Source organism: Oncorhynchus mykiss, chromosome 28 (genome assembly GCF_057628025.1).
Source record: "Oncorhynchus mykiss isolate SJ-2025 chromosome 28, ASM5762802v1, whole genome shotgun sequence".
Taxonomy (NCBI): Eukaryota; Metazoa; Chordata; class Actinopteri; order Salmoniformes; family Salmonidae; genus Oncorhynchus; species Oncorhynchus mykiss.
In genome coordinates this window covers 12,826,533-12,849,516 of record NC_143049.1, presented here as the reverse complement: position 1 = coordinate 12,849,516, position 22,984 = coordinate 12,826,533, and the positions used below count along the sequence as shown (strand labels likewise).

Below are 22,984 nucleotides of genomic sequence, written 5' to 3'. Positions count from 1 at the left end.
AATAGGGAGCTCTACACAAATAACATTTGAACTCAGAGGTCCCAAGTTTCTGACATGACGTGAACGTGGCATTACACATCTCTTGGATGATACTGAAGCTGATGCCAACAGTGGGGCACTGACCAAATTACCAAACCCTTAAAAGTCAATCAAGTCAGGCAGAGTCAACTGAGGAAATGCATTAACAAGCAGAGCACTTGAGAGAAGAGAGACACCAGACAACTGCACTGCAGTAGGCTTAATCTAGTAATGTATTACATACAGCAAAATTCACTTCATATTGATACATGTATATACTGGTACTTTTACCACATAGACAATTTAATTTGAAAATCTTATTGCTAGGCATGTTAAATAGAATGTTTTTATTTTTTATTTTAAATATAATATAAAATGAAATATAATATCATAAATATAATGACTAACAAAATATGTCCTTTGTGCTACTCATTATGATGCGGTGTTCTAAGTCGTAAGGTTCAGGACGTGATGGCGATGAGACACATGCTACTTAATGGCCACGGGGCAGAATAAAGAAACATACAAATTCCACAGGAATAAAGTCATAGGTGCATTTGAAATGACACCCTATTCCCTACAGAGTGCAAAACTTTTGACCAGGGTCCATGAGGTTCTGGCCAAAGGTAGTGCACTATATAGGGAATGTGGTGCCATTTTGTATGCAGACAATGTCTGAAACAGTGCATTGGTGACAGTCCGGTTGCCAAATCTGGTGCTACTTTTGCGAACTCCTTTATGGTAAACAACTCCATTCTCATTGTTGTCTTAAGCAGAACTAAACTGGCAACCAGGCTGCATTGATGAAATATGCATCTGGCGCAGGATCACAGTCAACACAGAGGGTATGCATACATCCCATCTTACTGTAACACAATCCTATGTTCAAATGTGCAATATATCATACACGTCACTGTATCGGGCGGCAGGGTAGCCTAGTGGTTAGAGCGTTGGACTAGTAACCGCAAGGTTGTAAGTTCAAACCCCCGAGCTGACATCTGTCGTTCTGCCCCTGAACAGGCAGTTAACCCACTGTTCCTAGGCCGTCATTGAAAATAAGAATTTGTTCTTAACTGACTTGCCTAGTAAAATAAATCTAGCACCTTCATTTTAACATGAGGTTTCAGGTTGATATGCTCAGCAAATACCCTACAAGTAGGGTAAAATACAGTACTGGTCCATGAAGTAACTAAGACTTGGCTGTGTCTTTAACAACCTGGACAACAATAACCTCCCTGTGGTATTTGTATATTCATTTATTAGGCCTTTTGGGTATAGTTACTTACATATTAAAAATAATTGAAGTCAAGTGTGTTTGCATGAAGGAATTAGAGGCATGGGTCGTTCAAACTAAGATAGTGCAATTTCACATTCCTTATCATTAATAATGAGTTACATTGTTAGAGCTATTTGGTGTGCGCACAGGTAGAATGTGTGAATAAAAATGCATGCAGAACAATTCAAGAGAACATAAATACTGTGATCTGTTCGGGTAAGGTGAAGTTATCATCTCGAACCAAGAACCAAGTATCACGCTACTCTAGCAGCTAGCTGTCTGTCATGAGAGATTAGATATAGTTTTTTTTGTGTTTTCTTTAAAAAGGAATTAACGATCTTCAACATAAAACGTTCACATTCATAACAAAGACAGACAGACAGAGACAGACTATGTAAAAATAAATACAATCCCTGAGGACTAAAATCCTACTGATACACAAGTTGTTGTTGAGAACACTGAAGGACAGGGAAAGACAGAGGAAAATATGTCCTGCAGTACTTCTGTTAACTTGAAAAAGTATTTCCACCACACACATTTAGCTAGCACAACTAATGTGAACGTACTCATCTTTTCACCGTCGACATGAGCAATTGCAATCACTTTTTCGAATAAGCATCGTATGAATTCATGGGGACATACATTGAATGAATTCATGTATGAAGGAATACATGAATGGACGGACAAATGTTGTATTGTGACAGGGTGTTCACTTCAAAAGAAAATGTTTTTTTTGCTTGTAGGGAGGGATGGAGACGAGGAAGTAAGGAGAGAAGGACTGGGGGAAGGAGAAAAGGAATGAAGGAAAGAGAGAGGGAGAAAATGAAGGTGTGAAGGAACGACAGAGAGAAGGAAAAAGAGAAGAACTGGTCATACTAGCTGGAAAGGTCATTCAGGTCACCACCCTGTTCGATGACGGCCTTGGCAAACTGCTTGAACACGCGATCCATGTAGGTGCTCCGTCGGGGCCACAGGCCCTCCAGGAAACCTATATGGCCCCCATGGCAAGTGATAAGGAGGGCTAGGTTAGGGTTCTGCTTCACTGCCTCCACTGGAATGGCTGAGGAGGAGACGAGACAAAACGCATTGTTAATAATCTTGCAGTCAAGCAATGGATACATATACCGAGCACCATACAGTAGATTGTCAATTTAACTTCCAAAACCCCACAGAAATACTGTATACACATACACATTAAGGCATTGCAAGAAATGTACAGGTAGATATAAAATTATATTTTTTATATATTTTTATATTACTAACAGATTAAATGAATTTTGGCCAAGGGACCGTGGAATAAGTTTAGAGGGTGTAATACAATACAATGCAATGTTATTCATCTCCAATTGATGTTCTTAACCCTGGGCAACATGGGCCTGGGAGGCTCACAGGGATATTGGTATCCATTAAAGAAATAGAATGAATAAAAAAGATAAACCTTTTATTCAATTTTTATGATATCCACAGTACTCCACCAATTGACCATTCGCTAAGCCCCATCCCCGAATTTTGGGCAACCAATCGCTGCGCTCTAACGGATCGCAACTGTAGTCGAGTCCGACACCTCGGACAAGCTCACGTTTCAACGCAATGAAAGCCGGAGAGGGCTATAGCAAAACCAGAGTTTTCTTCCAAAAATGTATGTAGTTATTATTAAATAATTGAACAGTGCACCAGGAGTAATTGCTACTGTTGTTCCTGAAATGCAGAGCTTGTGAACGCTAGATAGCTAGGCAGCCACTTAACATAACTTGTTTTCTCAAAATGTAAGTTAGGGGGCTAAGTTAGCAATGAATACTTGGCTCCCATCTGCTGTCCACATCAGGACACGATTTGAGAGCACTAGTTAGCTCCAAAAGTGGTTATAGCTTAGACTGCATTCGGACAGCGAATTCAGAGCAATTTTGTCGTGTTACAGCCTGATTTCAAAATGGATTAAATTTATTTTTTTCCCTCATCCATCTACACACAATACCCCATAATGACAAAGTGAAAACATATTTTGGAAATATCTAATTTACATAAGTATTCACACCCCTGAGTCAACACATGTTAGAATCACCTTTGGCAGTGATTACAGTTGTGAGTCTTTCTGGGTAGGTCTCTAAGAGCTTTGCACACCTGGCTTGTGCAATATTTGCACATGATTCTTTAAAAAAAAATTCAAGCTCTGTGAAGTTGTTTGTTGATCATTGTTAGACAGCCATTTTCAAGTCTTGCCATATATTTTCTAAAACGATTTATGTCAAAACTGTAACTTGGCCAATCAGGAACATTCAATGTTGTCTTGGTAAGCAACTCCAGTGTACATTTTGTGTTTTAGGTTATTTTCCTGCTGAAAGGTGAATTTCTACCAGTGTCTGTTGGAAAGCAGACTGAACCAGGTTTTGCCTGTGCTTAGCTCTATTCCGTTTCTTTTTATTTAAAAAATGCAGATGACAAGCATACCCATAGCACGATGCAGCCACTACCATGCTTGAACATATGAAGAGTGGTACTCAGCGATGTATTTGCTTTGTATTCAGGACATAAAGTTAATTTCTTTGCCACATTTCTTGCAGTTTTACTTTAGTGCCTTATTTGCAAACAGGATGCATGTTTTGGAATATTTTTTATTCTGTACAGGCTTCCTTCTTTTCACTCTGTCATTTAGGTTAGTATTGAGTTACTACAATGTTGTTGATCTATCAGTTTTTTCCTATCACAGCCATTAAACTCGAACTGTTTCAACGTCACCATTGGACTCATGGTGAAATTCCTGAGCGGTTTCCTTCCCCCCCGGCAACTGAGTTAGGAAGGACGCCTGTATCTTTGTAGTAACTGGGTGTATTGATACACCATCCAAAGTGTAATTAATAACTTCACCATACTCAAAGGGATATTCAATTACTGTTTTTTTTTTACCCATCTACCAATAGGTGCCCTTCTTTGCGAGGCATTGGAAAACCTCCCTTGTCTTTGTGGTTGAATCTGTGTTTGAAATTCACAGCTCAACTAATTGTGACTTATTATGTGACTTGTGAGGCACATTTTTACTCCTGAAATTATTTAGGCTTGCATAACAAAGATGTTGAAAACTTTTTGAATTCTACAAACATAATTCTACTTTGAAATTATAGGGTATTGTGTGTAGACCGTTGACACAAAACTCAATTAAATCCATTTTAAATTCAGGCTGTAACACAACAAAATGTGGAAAAAGTCAACGGGTGTGAATACTTCCTGAAGGCACTGTAAATGCACTGCAATGCAATCTTTAAAATTGCAAAGTTCTCTCTGCCTCATGGCAAAACGTGTGCCAAAATGTGCCTTCCCAGGGCCCGAGACGTGGTTCATCCGGCATGCACTGCCAAAGTCATAGCAGAACTCCATGTATGATATTTTCTTGTGCTCTGATTTAAAGGTGGTCCCTGATGAATTTGTTATCACAAAAGGGGTCCCCAACCCCAAAACGCTTGAGAACCACTGTTCTATATCAACACTCATTGTCTTTCCTGCATTGTCTTTCCGTATAGGCCTTGCTCATCGGCTAAGCAACCAACATGGAGGGCCAGGGGTGGGGTGTGATTGTGGATTCACCATGACAGGGGGAGAAGACGTCGTCTGCAGCGTTTAGACACAACATGGGCACCTGCACAGACTTGAGCTTGTGGATGGGACTGGCATCGTGGTAGTAGTCATCGTTGGTGGGGTAGCCAAACATTATAGACGTGAACCTCTCATCAAACTCACGGATGGTCTTGGCCTGCATGGGGGTTGGGATAAACAACATTTGGCAGCAGTCCAAGAGGGCCATAAGGACGAGACTAGAACGTGGATAGAATAGATTGCTTTCTTTGACTTTGATTGGGATTTACAGGAGGTCATTAAAAAGGAAGTGCATTTTACCTTCATCACATGATCAATGTCGTAACTCTTCTCAAGGACAGATTTGTGTCTAGAGGAGAGAAAAACATGAGGAAGCAGGAAGTAGGTTTGCTTCAATGGGGATCATGGGGAAGCATGGGAGTTTGCTTTAATATCCAGTGGCAATGTTCATGATATAATTGGGTTCTGAGAGTAAAGTACAGAGTATAAAATATGTCCAGGATCCCCAGAGAGAGATAGCGAGAGAGAGGGAGGGGAGTGAGAGCGAGAGAGAGGGATTGATAGAGAGGGAAAGAAAGAAAGAAAGAAAGAAAGAGAGAAAGAAAGAAAGAAAAAGAAAGAGAGGCTTGTGGCCAAGCTAGTTCACACCCTCCGCAACCCTCAGGGGTCAGGTGCTAGCCGCTAAAAGGAAAACAATGTAGCTCAGTGCAACTAACAGCTAAAGTAGGCTAATCCCCCAGCCCAGGCTCCAGCTTCCTCTGGCCCCCACCCACCTGTCCACACCTGCCTGCAGGCAGCTAGTGAGGTAAGAGTTGAAGAGGAAGCGGTCCAGAGGCTTCTCCAGTGACGCTGTGCACGCAAAAACATCCCAGCCTGCCGAGAACACAACCACGCCCTTCAGACACGTCTCCCTGCCCTTCTTCCCCAGGTAGTTTGCCAGCATCATCCTGGGGTTCAAAAGAGGGGGAAGAGGGTCGTGGGGAGAAGGGAGGGGGGAGAGCAGAGGATGATTGTGAAATGTTACATTTTTCATCAATCTGCACTTAGCTAGGAGATTATAGCTTGAATACCTCTTTTGACATGGTCTAAGCACTACTGAGAGGCTGAGCTCTCTGAATCAACTGAAAAGTGTTGTTTTCTGACAGGGGGAAAGCATGAGGCTGCAAAATGTCAAAAATACATAACCAACCCATGACATCCTTTCTACTGGTGTGCGTTGACCTTTTCTGAATATCATTAAAAACCTAAGGATGACCAAGTGCGCTCTCGAGGCTCTACATAAGCCGTACTCGCCTCCGACTGACTCCCACAGTTCAGTGAAGTAATACGTCAATAAGCTACAATAATACACGATGGATGCATAAGTCTGAGTAATGCACGTGCTTGGGATTTTCGCCCCGTGTATCGTGTCACTGTCCATTGAAGTGAGAAGGCATGAAGAGGCACCTACCCGCCCATGGAGACCCCAGCGGCCATGAGAGGGGCGTCCTCATTTGTCCTCTGGATGTGTTCGATGACAGCCTCCAAGTCCTCTGTGTTGGCAGCGCAGTACGTTCTGGGGGTCTGGGTGGCACACAAAAGACAAGAAGAGTTCACCGTGTGTGCTTTTGCAGAGTGTGTGTACTGTGTGTGTACAGTGTGTCTACTGTATTTCCCTGCATGTGCACACACTGTTAGGGTGTCTATAGTCAGACGTGCACATACGGTACATGAATTACACTCAAGCCTTCGTACCTTCTCTCACACGTGTGCACAAACACTGCTTGTGGTTTAGAGGCCAAACAATCTCCATGACGCTATGTAGTTTTCATGGTGCTCTATTAATGAGTGGTAGAAAAAGAAGGTCTGGCATGACGAATGGCTGATTCAGGCTATTTGGAGTTAGCGCAGTAGCAACCACAAGGAGCAGTTCTAGCACCATTAAAGAGCAGTCAGAGCTGTGTAGCATGCAGCCTGCAGCTGGATAGCCTTTGGACTGTAGCATCTGTCCATCACTATCAATTAATGCAAGAAGTTCTTGTGAAACATGAAGCAAGTCACCCGCTTAGTCAAATGAGACCACAGACACGGAGAACAATAATGGGCCACTAAGGTTTGAGAAAAAACTCAATTTATTTTATATTTAACCTTTATTTAACTAGGCAAGTCAATTCAGAACAAATCATTATTTACAATGACGGCCTACCCCGGCCAAACCCTAGCGACGTTGGGCCAATTGTGCGCCGCCCTATGGGACTCCCAATCACGGCCGGTTGTGATACAGCCTGGAATCAAACCAGGGTCTGTAGTGACGCCTCTAGTGCAGAGATGCAGTGCCTTAGACCGCTGCGCCACTCGGGACATTCAATGACGAAACTAAATGAAACATAACAGGGTTTTAAAGGTGACAATGAATTCAAATACTAGTACAATCTAAAATGGGACAGGCTACAGCTTTACAACTGTTCTATGTTGTACCTAAAAAAAACACTAAAAGTACTAATAACTGACAACACATGGATGTAAAATAACCTTAAAGGAGCAGGTTTTATAACTTTATACTCCCCGACATCATCACTTCAGCATTTCAAGTCCATTTGACATATCCTATTTCTCAGGCAGACATGTTGTCTATCTCTGTGGCTGCATACCAGTACCTCTCCTCATCAATATTCAACGCTCAGCCAAAGTGGAAGCTGTTTTTTTTTTTATTTTCTTCACAGCAGACACATCCACTTGCTGTGTCCTCGTAGCCTACGTTTTTGAGTAGACGACTTGAGAGGAGTAGGAACTGTAGTGGTTACGGTTACAACGATAATATCCACAATAAAAACAGCTTGAACCAATTTCCCTTTTGATGATACGGTACTAAAGTTTACTACAATACAACACTGTTCAATGTCCTATAACCATCCATTTTCTTGTAGTAAATGGTAAATATTACTCTGAAATATGATGCGACTCAAATGGACCAACTACGTGTAAAACAGAGGCAGTTCGAAACCTGAAGAACTGAATTAGCTCCGAGAGGGAACCTCTCACACAGCAGGACATTCATTCTAACACTGTGCCCTATTTAGACAATGGACCCCATTTACACGAAACTGGCCACAAAGAAAACAGTCAAAGGTTTATAAATGTGTAGGCATTTGCATAAAACCTCAAAGCTAGTGGAAGAAGGGTCATTCCTTTCTTACCACCACGTTATGTAGTGCAATAGTTATACTCAGAGATCATAGTACTGGTATATATACATACCTGTACATACAAAATACTGGAAGTATTTATTTAACTAGGCATAATTAGAGTACTTCTTACCTCATCATGCAGACAACACGTGAAGTTTGTTAGATTTTTTTCACATGTCCACTCATAGAGATCTTATTAAATTACTTGTACTCTAATTCCTAATTATCTGTGTGCACTACAGTATTGGCCCAGTTTGGCACCTGAGAATAGCCCTTTCAGATGAAACCCTGGCCTGGGTTACAAGATAACAGTAACTGGTGTGTGTGTGTGTGTTCATGTTTGTGTTCGTGCATGTGTGTGAGTGTGTGTTCATGCTTGAGTGCATGTGTGTCTGTCTTTGTGACTGTGCATGTGAATACAACAACGACAAGACACGAAACAACCCATTTATTTATTCTGAGAGCACAGATCTCAAAACGAACACTGTGGCCACAAACTATGGCATGATACAAGGTTCCATTTGCCGATTGGCTGAGCAGTTTTGGGTGACACCGACACCTGATATAATTGATGTACATTAGCATCTCTTGAATAGCACCATAGCACCTCCTCACTTCACTGGGGATTGACACCCTAATCGTTGGCTAAATAGATCTGGAACTTGGCATAGATGCATAGATAAAGCGTGAGCTACAGTGGGTGTCAGAATAGCATGTGCTTGGTGAAGACAGGGCAATGTCATTCTGCTCTATGGTCCAGTGTTAGAATACACTATCTATCAACCTGTAACTTCAATCCCTGCTATGTTACAACATAGTCTGTCTGCACCCTGTCTGGACTAGGCTCCCTACGGGGGATGATGGGTTACACACTATGGGTTACACATGACACAGACATGCTATGGGCTGCTCGGTGACATGGTGAAGGGGATGTCAGACTGATAAATAGCACCAATGACAATGCAGGGGAAAGCCTGCACAGGGCATGTAGAGCACCACTAGGATGTAGGGCCTATGTTTTGTCATGCTGTGAGTGTTGGCGTAGCCGTGTAGATGAAGATCCCTTTAGGATTGTACAGAGTAATATAGCCGTTGCAAACGGTTGTGTTCTTGAATGCATGTCTGAATTTAAAACCAAAAAAAAGGCACACGTGCACAAATCCTTTTTGAAACTGTACTTTGTATGAACATTAGATTCTTACCAAGAGAGTTTCTCCAGACACCCCTCTGTTGTTGAATACAGCACACCTGAAACACAAAAACATGGACCTTACCCTTTGAATTCCATTCACTCCATTTCTTTCCTTGCATTCCTTGAGAAATGACGAGACCAATGCTAATATGATTACGTTCCTAAATGTAAGCGAGTGCCAGCAGACTGTGTGTGATAACTATGTTCTAACTTCCAGGTGCACTGCATGACTCAACATAACAAGCTGCCCCCAATCGGTTTTCCTGTTAGTGCTGAACAGCAGTGTCATACATTTCTCTACTCATCTGTTACCTGAGATACTCAAACTTGCCGTTTCCATCTGTAAAACTCAGCAGCGGGGTGGGGCCATAATGTAGATTGGGGGGTGGACACAGCAAGGAGTGGGGACGTACATTTGCTTCCTGCTGCAAAGCTTGTACCAGTAAGCTGTAATTCACTAAGCTAGCAGGACAGGGGTGAAAGATGCTGAGTTTGCCTGCCTGCTTGCCCCCCCCCCCCCCTCCCTTCCCTGCTCCGTTTGCTTGCCTGCCCCCCTCCCGCACCTTCTCTAAACTGCTCCCACTGTTTTGAAGAACGAGTACAGAGAACACAGAGGGGCTTTTTTGGAGGAGAAGAAACTGCCTCCCTCGGCATCTCTTAGTGCTTGTGCAACGTTCAGCTCTTTCTTTCCAAAGCAGCTCTGCTCTGCCTACTGGGAGCTTGGCTAGCCTCTCTATTGTTGCAGCTGCCTACCTCAAGTAACCCTAAATCCGTTCATACACAGTTGTTATCACACAATGTACAAATGCGGTTGAAAGTACGGTCAACTCCTGACATTTAGTATGTTCACTGCAAAGAACATGTGTTTGAATTTGGACTACTGAACTGCAATGCACTGAAACAGATGAGTGTGTTATCAAGAGTTGACTGTACACAGTGTTTAGACGGGCGATGATATAGGCCTAATCCACAGTATGGAATGGAACAACAATTTGAACTAATGAAAACGGTGCAGTACTGTCTAGTACTTTTAGCCAAGAACACACATACCTATAGCCCAGCTCCCTGCTCTGCTGGACCATGTGGAGGATGTAGGACTCTCTGCTGGTGCCGGTCAGGCCTGGAAGCAGCAGGACGGTGGGGCGCGTGGCCGAGTTGGGGTGGGAGGCGCTGTCATCGTTGTCGAACCAATCCAGAGAGATCTGCCCTCCATCTGCTGCTCCAATGAGCTCACTGCAGAGTGGAGGAGGTCAGACATAACAGTCAGAAGGGAAGCGGGACAGGTCGGGTAGAAAAAGACAGCAGTAGGGATTATCATGGGTAACCGGGATCCCGGGACTGTCCCGAGAACACTTCACGTTTCTCGAAAAGAAAAACGATGACTCATTTCTTCCCCAATGTCTGCACTAATACAATTCCACGGCATCAGATCAGCAAAAAAACGCAGTAGAACATTATCCAAACAGGTTGTTTACTTCAGGTTGTTTACTTCACACCAAGTGGCCATAAATTCAAAGTGCACGCAAAATTGACACTGCCGGTCTTGCCGGACTGCATTAGCAACCTGAATTCAGTTAGTAAACCCTAAAGGAAACCCCCTACAGTGTAGTCTATTAAAGAACGTGTGTCTCTTTGAGCTGTCATTGTAAGTCTTCAGACTGTCACACATTTGATAGGCCTATGCACAATTCACTACGTAGGCATCTTTGTCATGAAGTCTGTTAACAATTCAGAGAGACATGAGGGAAAATTGTATCTTCTCGTCCAAGAGCAATCCCACTGAAACCCAAAATCGTGACTCCTTTATTCTGTAATCCATAGGTTGGATTATCAAAAAGCACTTCTCTTGGTTATGCATGTCAAAATACCGTTATAACATTTTTCCTGCTTCTCTGCGCTGTCTCGTACATGCTGGTGAAGGGTGATTCATCACTCCGGAGAATGCGTTTCCAATGCTCCAAAGCCCAATGGCGGCAATCTTTACACTACTCCAGCCGAAGCTTGGGATTGTGCATGGTGATCATAGGCTTATGTGCGGCTGCTCGGCCATGGAAACCCATGAAGCTCCTGAAAAACAGTTACTGTGCTGATGTTGTTTCCAGAAACAGTTTGGAACTCAGTATTGAGTGTTGCTGCCGAGGACAGACCATTTTTACATGCTTCGTGTTTCAGCACTTGGTGGTCCCATTCTGTGAGATTGTGTGGCCTACCACTTCACGGCTGAGCCGTTATTGCTCCTAGAATTTTCCACTTCACAATAGTGAACTTTTACGAACTGAGTTGTTGGCAAGGTTGCATCCTATGACAGTGCCACGTTGAAAGTCACTAAGCTCTTCAGTAAGGCCATTCTACTGCCAATGTTTGTCTACGTAGATTGCATGGCTGTGTGCTTGATTTTATACATCTGTCAGCAACGTGTGTGGCTGAAATAACCAAATCCACTAATTGGAAGGGGTGTCAACATACTTTTGTATATACTGTATAGTGTATATCTATATGTACACTAAACAAAATATCAACACAACATGTAAAGTGTTGGTCCCATGTTTCATAAGCTGAAATAAAAGATCCCAGAAATGTTCCATATGCACAAAAAGCTTATTTCTCTCAGATGTTGTGCACACATTTGTCTACATCCCTGTTAGTGAGCATTTCTCCTTTGCCAAGATAATCCATCCACCTGACAGGTGTTGCATATCAAGAAGCTGATTAAACAGCATGATCATTATAAAGGCGTACCTTGTGCTGGAGACAATTGTCACGCCCTGACCTTAGAGAGCCTTTTTATTTCTCTATTTGGTTAGGTCAGGGTGTATTTTGGGTGGGCATTCTAGTTTGGCTATTTCTTTGTTGGCCGGGTATGGTTCCCAATCAGAGGCAGCTGTCTATCATTGTCTCTGATTGGGGAACATACTTTGGCAGCCCTTTTTCCCACCTTCAGTTGTGGGATCTTGTTTGTGTGTAGTTGCTTTCTGCACTGCATATAGTTTTACGTTCGTTTTGCATTTTGTTGTTTTTTTGGTGTCATTTAAAATAAAAGTATAATGTACGCCTACCACGCTGCACCTTGGTCTCATTCTAACAATGGACGTAACAACAATAAAAGGCCAATGTGCAGTTTTATCACACATCACAATGCCACAGATGTCTCAAGTTGAGGGAGCCTGCAATTGGCATGCTGACTGCATGAATGTCCACCAGAGCTGTCGCCAGAGAATTGAATGTACTATTTTCTACCGTAAGCCGCCTCCAATGTCGTTTTAGAGAATTTGGCAGTACGTCCAACTGGCCTCACAACTGCAGACGACGTGCAAGCGGTTTACTGATGTCAACATTATGAACAGAGTGCCCCATGATGGCGGTGGGGTTAAGGTATGGGCAGGCATAATCTACGGACAACGAACACAATTGCATTTTATCAATGCCAATTTGAATGCACAGAAATACCGTGACGAGATCCTGAGGCCCATTGTGAGGCCATTTTATTTTAAAAAAGGTTTCTGTCACCAACTGATACATACAGTGCCTTGCGAAAGTATTCGGCCCCCTTGAACTTTGCGACCTTTTGCCACATTTCAGGCTTCAAACATAAACATATAAAACCGTATTTTTTTGTGAAGAATCAACAACAAGTGGGACACAATCATGAAGTGGAACGACATTTATTGGATATTTCAAACTTTTTTAACAAATCAAAAACTGAAAAATTGGGCGTGCAAAATTATTCAGCCCCCTTAAGTTAATACTTTGTTGCGCCACCTTTTGCTGCGATTACAGCTGTAAGTCGCTTGGGGTATGTCTCTATCAGTTTTGCACATCGAGAGACTGACATTTTTTCCCATTCCTCCTTGCAAAACAGCTCGAGCTCAGTGAGGTTGGATGGAGAGCATTTGTGAACAGCAGTTTTCAGTTATTTTCACAGATTCTCGATTGGATTCAGGTCTGGACTTCTAACACCTGGATATGTTTATTTTTGAACCATTCCATTGTAGATTTAGCTTTATGTTTTGGACCATTGTCTTGTTGGAAGACAAATCTTCGTCCCAGTCTCAGGTCTTTTGCAGACTCCATCAGGTTTTCTTCCAGAATGGTCCTGTATTTGGCTCCATCCATCTTCCCATCAATTTGAACCATCTTCCCTGTCCCTGCTGAAGAAAAGCAGGCCCAAACCATGATGCTGCCACCACCATGTTTGACAGTGGGGATGGTGTGTTCAGGGTGATGAGCTGTGTTGCTTTTACGCCAAACATAGCGTTTTGCATTGTTGCCAAAAAGTTCAATTTTGGTTTCATCTGACCAGAGCACCTTCTTCCACATGTTTGGTGTGTCTCCCAGGTGGCTTGTGGCAAACTTTAAACAACACTTTTTATGGATATCTTTAAGAAATGGCTTTCTTCTTGCTACTCTTCCATAAAGGCCAGATTTGTGCAATATACGACTGATTGTTGTCCTATGGACAGAGTCTCCTACCTCAGCTGTAGATCTCTGCAGTTCATCCAGAGTGATCATGGGCCTCTTGGGTGCATCTCTGATCAGTCTTCTCCTTGTATGAGCTGAAAGTTTAGAGGGACGGCCAGGTCTTGGTAGATTTGCAGTGGTCTGATACTCCTTCCATTTCAATATTATCGCTTGCACAGTGCTCATTGGGATGTTTAAAGCTTGGGAAATCTTTTTGTATCCAAATCCGGCTTTAAACTTCTTCACAACAGTATCTCGGACCTGCCTGGTGTGTTCCTTGTTCTTCATGATGCTCTCTGCGCTTTTAACGGACCTCTGAGACTATCACAGTGCAGGTGCATTTATACGGAGACTTGATTACACACAGGTGGATTGTATTTATCATCATTAGTCATTTAGGTCAACATTGGATCATTCAGAGATCCTCACTGAACTTCTGGAGAGAGTTTGCTGCACTGAAAGTAAAGGGGCTGAATAATTTTGCACGCCCAATTTTTCAGTTTTTGATTTGTTAAAAAAGTTTGAAATATCCAATAAATGTCGTTCCACTTCATGATTGTGTCCCACTTGTTGTTGATTCTTCACAAAAAATACAGTTTTATATCTTTATGTTTGAAGCCTGAAATGTGGCAAAAGGTCGCAAAGTTCAAGGGGGCTGAATACTTCCGCAAGGCACTGTATATATATAGAGAGAGAGAGAAAGAGAGAGAGAGAGAGAGAGAGAGAGAGAGAGAGAGAGAGAGAGGAAGAGAGATCTGAAATAGAATACTTTAAAGTATAGAATTATTAACAACTGTAATTGTCTGATCTGTTTTACCTGTTCTTGTGATTGTCTCCACCTCCTCCAGGTGTGACTTATTTTCCCCAGTGTATTTATCCCTGTGTTTCCTGTCTCTCTGTGCCAGTTTGTCCTGTATGTTTTCAAGTCAACCAGCATGTTTTCCCATGTGCCTGTTTTCTATGATCTTTTTCCTAGTCTTCCCTGTTTTGACCTTTGCAGGTTTTTTTCTGGACTTGTGCCCTTCTGCCTGCCCTGACATCGAGCCTGTCTGCCACTCTTTTCACCTCTTGGACTCAGAATCTGGTTTTGACCTTCTGCCTGTCCACGACCTTTCTCTTGCCTTCTCCTTTTGGATTATAAATAAACTACCAAGACTCTTACCATCTGCCTTGTGCCCTTATAGTAATGTTTATTCTCTTGTTGGAACCTATATGGATCTATATTTTCACTTGAGAAATACTGCACCAAGCATCTTACTTAGATGTAAAATTGTGCGACCAGACCTCCTCGGCAAAAACGCCAAAATGAATTACCGATTTATCTTAGATTCATTCTAACTATTTTGAGGAATTGTATACTGACTATGTTGTTGCTATGGCGTCTCAAGAGGGACAAAGTAATATTGTGTTTTTTAAGCGAAGGGTCTTGTAAAAGAGTATAAGAGGCACGGACGTTCCCTTCACCTGGCCGAGTTCTGGTGGACCAAACTGAACCTAGTATGCAGATCATTTTTGCCACCTAATTGGTATTTTGACCAATCAGATCAGATATTTTGCCTCTAATTGGGCAAAAGATCAGAATTGGGCTGCCTGTGCAATTGCAGCCGTGCAGTCCCACCTGCACCATTTTCTTGACAACCACTTTATTTCACTAGTGATCAGCCTCACAAGCTACAGGCAGCCCAATTCAGATCTTTTGACAATGATTTAGAATATCTGATCTTTTCCCTAAAGTGAAAACAGAAAAAAAACATGTAATCTGATTTGACTTCCAATTTAAATCACATCCATATGTGGATCTCAATCCTGATACAATTCTGATGCTCCATTTGCGACCTCCGTCTGGGCGCTCAGATCAAACTTTTTTGTTGTCTGCAGCTTTTTTGTTGTCTGCAGCTGCAGTGAATTCTTATGGAGAATAAATGTATAGCTTCCCCAAGCCTACCCCGTTAGCTGGGGTCAATGAGTCCTAGTGCAATCCATCTCACGCCAACCAACCAACCTTAGCGACCAGACGACAACATTGGTTGTCAATGTCTGTATGACTGGAGGAGGAATGAAATTACAGAACCACACCAGCATTAAATATGCACTTAAAGGCGAGACTAGAGCAGCCACTGGGGTCGTGGGCCGTGCACCAATCTGGAGCCAGCTGGTTGGGACGTGTACCAATCGAGAGCGAGCACGACCCACAAGCAGAAACAGGAGGACACCTCTTTTATAGACATGCTAATCCCAGATGCGGATGAGTGGAGGGAGAGAGAGAGAACTTTCACTCCGACAGCCAGCAATAGTCGAGAAAAACATGGTCAGCTTTCAAGGATCTCTTTCCCATTCAGTTCAACATTCCATGGTGGGTAAAATAGTCAAATTGCCATGGTCTGAGTCACATTTCCAATTCTAGTAATGCAATTTCTATGCTCTGTCCTTGTGTAGATTTGATTATGGTTAGTAGAGGTCTTCTCTTCCCTCATGACTAATAACCTCCAGCAAATATCATTGGCTAAACACACACACACACACACACACTTTGATCTGAGACAGGTGGTGGGTGAGACCCACATTCTGCCATGGTGCATTGTGGGAAGTGGGAAACATGTCGCTGCTTGATTGGACAATGGTCAAACAAAGGCCAATGGAAGTGGAATGCCCTTGGCACTAGGGCATCCTTCTGAGTCACTGGGTCAGATTAGGGCAAGTCTGTCTGACCGCTATCAAGGCCAGGACAATAGTAATAGATGGCCTATAGTCCCATTCTGTGGTTAGTTACTTATAGTGCCACTTTCAGCAATAGTAGTAAACATTTCAGAAGGTCTACTCTATCTTGATTGGCTATTGAAGTTGATGATGATATTGCTCCTTAGTGGACAGTGTACATAAATACAGTAACTAATGACGACGATCAAATAATTTGGTATTTCCGGTCAGTAAATCAGATCAAATCACTATTTTGATTCTAGCTCTGTGGAATATACTATATTATATACGTTATATACAGAGCCTTCGGAAAGTATTCAGACCCCTTGACTTTTTCCACATTTTGTTAGGTTACAGCTTCATTCTAAAATTGATAAAATAAAATAAACATGTGTCAATCAATCTACATACAACTACCCCATAATGACAAAGCAAAAACAGGTTTTAAGAAAAGTATTCTAATTTACAAAAAAAATAAAATATATATATATATATATATATATAAAACACATATACATAAGTATTCAGACCATTTACTCAGTACTTTGTTGAAGCACCTTTGGCATTGATTACAGCCTTGAGTCTTCTTGAATATGACACTACAAGCTTGGCACACCTGTATTTGGGGAGTATCTCCCATTCTTCTCTGCAGATCCTCTCAAGCTCTGTCAGGTTTGATGGAGAGTGTTGCTGAACAGCTATTTTCAGGACTCTCCAGAGATGTTCGATCAGGTTCAAGTCCGGGCTCTGGCTGGGCCACTCAAGGACATTCAGAGACTTGTCCCGAGGCCACTCCTGCGTTGTCTTGGCTGTGTGATTAGGGTCTTTGTCCTGTTGGAATGTGAACCTTCGCCTCAGTCTGAGGTCCTGAGCGCTCTGGAGCAGGTTTTCATTAAGGATCTCTCTGTACTTTGCTCTGTTCATTCTCGATCCTGACTAGTCTCCCAGTCCCTGCTGCTGAAAAACATCCATCGTAGGGATGGTGCCAGGTTTCCTCCAGAAGTGATGCTTGGCATTCAGGCCAAAGAGTTTAGTCTTGGTTTCATCAGACTAGAGAATCTTGTTTCTCATGGTCTGAGAGTCTTTAGGTGTCTTTTGGTAAACTCCAAGCTGGCTGTCATGCACCTTTTACTGAGGAGTGTCTTCCATCAGGCCATTGTACCATAAAGGTATGATTGGTGGAGTGCTGCAGAGATGGTTGTCCTTCTGGAAGGTTCTCCCATCTCCACAGAGGAACTCTAGAGCTCTGTCAGAGTGACCATCGGGTTCGTGGTCACCTCCCTGACCAAGACCCTTCTCCCCCGATTGCTCAGTTTGGCCGGGCAGCTCTAGGAAGTCTTGGTGGTTCCACACTTCTTCCAATTAAGAATGATGGAGGCCACTGTGTTCTTGGGGACCATCAATGATGCAGAATGTTTTATTTATTATATACAAAAATGTCTAAAAACCTGTTTTTGCTTTGTCATTATGGGGTACTGTGTGTAGATTGCTAAGGATTTTATTTTTTAAATTCATTTTAGAATAAGGCTGTAACGTAATAAAATGTGGAAAAAGTCAAGGGGTCTGAGTACTTTCTGAGTACATTTCATCATCAGACCAGGGAAACTCTTCCCTTCACATGCTAAAGATCCTCTCGCAATATGTTAATTTTGAGATAGTTCTTTCAACAATAACACCACTACTATCACTTCTGATCCTGTACAAGTCTTACTTTCTGTAGCTGACCCCCGGTTTAGCCGTGACGAATGGCCTAAGCACCGTCTGGATCCGGCTCTCCCAGCACCAGAAGGTGGGGTAGTAGATCTCTGACACCACGGGACATTGGTCCCGCAGGAACTGGTAGAACTTCTTACCACCGGAAATCAGTTGGGGCTTCTGGAATACAAGACATGAAGTGTGTGAGTGATGTGGCGTTCACGTTATTGAGGGGAATTGGAGGAGGAATGTCTGACCATGCAAGTCAAAGATACATTGTTCTGCCTTTCCTACATTGAATGTACGCAGTGTATACTACAGACGACAAAAACAATCTCCTGAATACAGTTCATTATGCTTCATCATTCACAATCTACACCACTCCTCCCATACAATACCCTTAAAAAACATTGTGAAGCCCCGCTTCACTGAAATCAGATGATTTTGAATATTGATTCCAAAGGAAGGATCTCAACAACTATAGTGTAATTGTAATGCAACATCAAGACTGGAAACTCAATATTTTATGTTGCTCTAATTTTGGTCTAGAGGACTGTATAAAGTGTCAGGAAATATTAAATGTGTTGGTGAGTTTTAAGGACATTCTGCAGTCACTAGTGGAGATGAAGGGGACTGGTAATGAGAATACAGTGACAGTAGGCAGTGTTGTAAATGGGATTATATGAGGTCACCACAATATCAAACACATCTGTCCTATCAGAGCATATCGGTCCTTATACATGTGCAGCACATCTCTGAACCTGTATAACAAAAAAATGGAATGCACGGCCCGTTATTGTAAGTTTTATTATTATCAAACGATCGCCTAATGTTATATAGGCCTATGCTTTTCATTATTGGGGAAATCGAATATTGGACAAAACCCATTCATTTCGGAATATTCAATAGACCTACAGTAGGTAAGGAACAATCACTGCATGAAGATTTCTGACGGCTTGTATGACAATAGCCTAAACCGAGCCTACATGATCGACATTTCAGATGACAAGACCAACAAAGGACTCACGATAAAATATATGCGGCCTAAATAGCAATTCAACTTTTGTAAATATATAGCCTTGGCCTAATTGGCCTAATTCACATTTAGTCCGGAGAAAAATCATACGATAGCATTTTATTGAGAGGTTATATCGCACGTGCAGTACCGCAGATGCTCGTATGCTACTGTAATAAATCAGCCCCCTCAGCAGACCATGCAGCAGCTGAGCGGGTTTGATGCGCAAAAGCGCGAGCAATGTCCCTCATAATAACCGGTATGCCACGTTCTATTAATTAAAAGACAAGTTGCAGGTTACAATGTATACCAAATAATGATTCTTCAAAGCAACCTCTGTGACCTCCTACCTTCGCGACAGAGATCAAGTAATAGTAGACATAAGCTGCGCTGAAGCCGAGCACCAGTGACAGTACTCCAGATCCAAAAAGTCCAACTTTCACTTGGTTTTCCAGATAAAGTGACAGGTCCCTTGTCAAAACATTCAAATTGAAGTCCAGTGAGATCATTGCCAGGTCCCTGTTATCTCGCGCTTTCAGGTATAGCGGCCAGGTTCGAGTGAAACCTCTGCTCCTCTGGATGCATGCACTAATGTGAAGGGGAAAGTCAAGGGGAGCGATATATATAGAGGCAGACGATGGCGCTATTTGCCCGGACTGCGCTGAGCTGTAGCAGACGCAATATTAGGCTATATAACACATGCAGTGGAAGCAGCCAACATTGCATCCGGGACAGCGGGAGCGGGTTTTGATAAGAAACAATACACATTTTGTCCGATGTATATTTTTCGTAGCAGGTTAGGATAACTTACGCAGCAGGTTAGGATGATTAAAGTAGCAGGTTAGGATAATTAGGTTAAGGTCAGGAAAAGGGTGAAGGTTAGGGTTAGCTAAAATGCAACAATAAAAAATAACTTTTGAAATAAATATCACAAAAGTTGTACCTTTCTAGCCATGACCCAGTGTGTGGGGACAGTCAAGGCTGTGTCACATCACCTCGACTGGAATTACGCAAGGGCCATGTTGCATGTGCCCAGTGGTGGAAAAAGTACCCAATTGTCATACTTGAGTAAATGTATAGCTAGAGACCTTAATAGAAAGTTACTCAAGTAAAAGTGGAAGTCACCCAGTAAAATACTACTTGAGTAAAAGTCTTAAAGTATTTGGTTCTAAATATACTTAAGCATCAAAATTAAAACTATAAATTATTTCAAATTCCTTATATTAAGCAAAGACAGCACCATTTACTTGTTTTAAAAATGTACAGAGAGTCAGGGGCACACTCCAACACTCAGACATAATTTATAAAATATGTGTTTGTGTTTAGTAAGCCTGACAGATCAGAGGCAGTAGGGATGACCAGGCATGTTCTCTTGATAACTGCGTGAATTGGACAATTTTCCTGTCCTGTTAAGCATCCAAAATGTAATAAGTACTTTTGGGTGTCATGGAAAATGTATGGAGTAAAACGTACATAATTTTATTTAGGAATGTAGTGAAGTAAAAGTAAAAGATGCCAAAAAATATAGTACCGACACCCCAAAAACGACTTAACTAGCACTTTAAAGTATTTATACTTAAGTATTTTACACTACTGCATGTGCCATCTATTGGCCTGAACAGACTGTTGTGTCTGTTGTCATAATGGTCTGTCACTTGGACGATTCTTAGGAATCCATTAAAATGTACGAGATCTTTAAGTCCAGTAATTTTTTACGGTCAATGAATTAGATCTAATCAGTGTGCCCTTAGCCTGCCTAATGCACCTTTACATCCAGTCTAAATCACTGATCTTATCACAATAAATTAGATCAGAGATATCTTCGAGAGAGAAAGAAAGGAAGGATACATTACATAAGAGCCACAGCCCCTCAAAGAAAACCAGTGACTGGGTTCACGGAATAGGTGGTAAATACATTGTTCCAAGGAAGCAAATACTGTATATTCAAATGTATAATACAGGCTACAGGTCACAGGAATAGGTCGGTTTCAATAAAACGCCACAATACGATCGATTTGACTGCTGGGGGGCAAGGAGACCCCCAGCTCCGCTAAGACCTTTGACAACTACGTGCCATTTTCAAGGGATTGTTAAATGTTCTAACTATTTGGTTTTAATATCATCGCCTATTGAGCATAGTCAGAACTACACATTTCCGATTATTCCATGCAAAACAATTGCGCACATTTAGAGTTATATATGTATTCATTAATTTGTCCTTCACCCATTACATATGATATGCTACGAATTACAATTCGTATTATACTGTATGTCATGAATTTGCAATAAGTACAATATGTTACTAATTTGCTTAACATGTTAGGTCACGAATTTGCAAAAAACTACATGTTACAAATTTGCGAAACGCATGAAATGTTACGAATTCAAGCTAGGTGGATAACGTTAGCTAGCTCGCTAATGTTAGCTAGGGGTTAGGGTTAAGTTTAGGAGTTAGGTTAAAGGGTTAAGGTTAGGGGATGGGTTAGCTTAGGGTTAGGAGAAGGGTTAGCTAAAAGGGTTAAGGTTATGGTTAGGAGAAGGGTTAAGGTTAAGGGACAGGTTAGCTAACATGCTAAGTAGTTGCAAAGTAGCTAAAAAAGTAGTAGGTAGTTGAAAAGTTGCTTTTGCCAAAGTTGTCTAATAAAAATCTTCTGTCCTCCGTTGCAACACTCACATCTGAGTTCCAAACTGCTTCTGGAAGTAACATCAGCGCAAGAACTGTTTGTCAGGAGCTTCATGAAATGGGTTTCCATGGCCGAGCAGCAGCACACAAGCATAAGATCACCATGCACAGTGCCAAGCATTGGCTGGAGTGGTGTAAAACTCACCTCCATTGGACTCTGGAGTAGTGGAAACACATTCTCTGGAGTGATGAATCACTCTTCATCATCTGGCAGTCCGAGGGAAGAATCTGGGTTTGGTGGATGGCAGCCAACTATAAAGTTTGGTAGAGGAGGAATAGTGGTCTCTGGCTGTTTCTCATTGTTTGGGCTAGGCTCCTTGGTTTCAGTAAAGGGAAATCTTAACGCTACAGAATACGGTGGCAATCTAGACGATTCTGTGCTTTCAACTTTTCAGTATGACAATGCCCCCGTGCACAAAGCGAGGTCCATACATAAATGGTTTGTCAAGAACGGCAGGGAAGAACTTGACTGGCCTGCACAGAGCCCTGACCTCAACCCCATCAAACACCTTTGGGATGAATTGGAACGATGACTGCGAGCAGGCCTAATCGCTCAACATCAGTGCCGACCTCACTAATGATCTTGTGGCAGAATGGAAGCAAGTCCCTGCAGCAATGTTCCAACATCTAGTGGAAAGCCTTCCCAGAAAAGAGGAGGCTGTTATAGCAGCAAACGGGGGACCAACTCCATATTGATGCCCATGATTTTGTAATGTGATGTTCTATGAGCAGGTGTCCACATTCACTACATAACCAAAAATATGTAACCAAACTAGACACTAATGTACTTGTCCTCTTGCTCAGTTGTGCACCGGGGCCTCCCACTCCTCTTTCTATTCTGCGCTGTTCTATGAAGGGGGTAGTACATAGCGGTGTACGAGATCTTCAGTTTCTTGGCAATTTCTCGCACGGAATAGCCTTCATTTCGCAGAACAAGAATAGACTGCCGAGTTTCAGAAGAAAGTTATTTGTTCCTGGCCATTTTGAACCTGTAATCGAACACACAAAGGCTGATGCCCCAGATAGTCTAAGGAAGGACAGTTTTATTGCTTCTTTAATCAGAACAACAGTTTTCAGCTGTTCTAACATAATTGCAAAAGGGTTTTCTAATGATCAATTAGCCTTCTAAAATTATAAACTTGGATTAGCTAACACAATGTGCCATTGGAACACAGGAGTGATGGTTGCTGATAAT

General features: G+C 42.2%; 1 protein-coding gene across 3 annotated transcripts; it reads right to left on the bottom strand.

The window, feature by feature from the left end:
* Window positions 1–228: 228 nt before the first annotated feature.
* Window positions 229–19,782, bottom strand: LOC110508559 (phospholipase ABHD3). Of its 3 annotated transcripts, none has more exons than XM_021589146.3 (9): window positions 19,457–19,782; window positions 18,108–18,271; window positions 10,292–10,474; window positions 9,252–9,297; window positions 6,333–6,445; window positions 5,656–5,829; window positions 5,183–5,231; window positions 4,874–5,039; window positions 229–2,354 (listed from the first exon to the last, which is right to left on the bottom strand). In XM_021589146.3, exons 1-9 carry the CDS (start codon window positions 19,613–19,615, stop codon window positions 2,170–2,172), a joined length of 1,239 nt encoding a protein of 412 aa, XP_021444821.1. In that variant the 5' UTR covers window positions 19,616–19,782; the 3' UTR covers window positions 229–2,169. The 3 variants fall into 3 exon arrangements, with proteins under 3 accessions (XP_021444821.1, XP_021444822.1, XP_090081526.1); XM_021589147.3 differs by having other exon boundaries at window positions 4,926–5,039; window positions 19,457–19,760; XM_090225400.1 differs by lacking the exon at window positions 18,108–18,271 and having other exon boundaries at window positions 19,457–19,701.
* Between the last annotated feature and the right edge of the window lie 3,202 nt (window positions 19,783–22,984).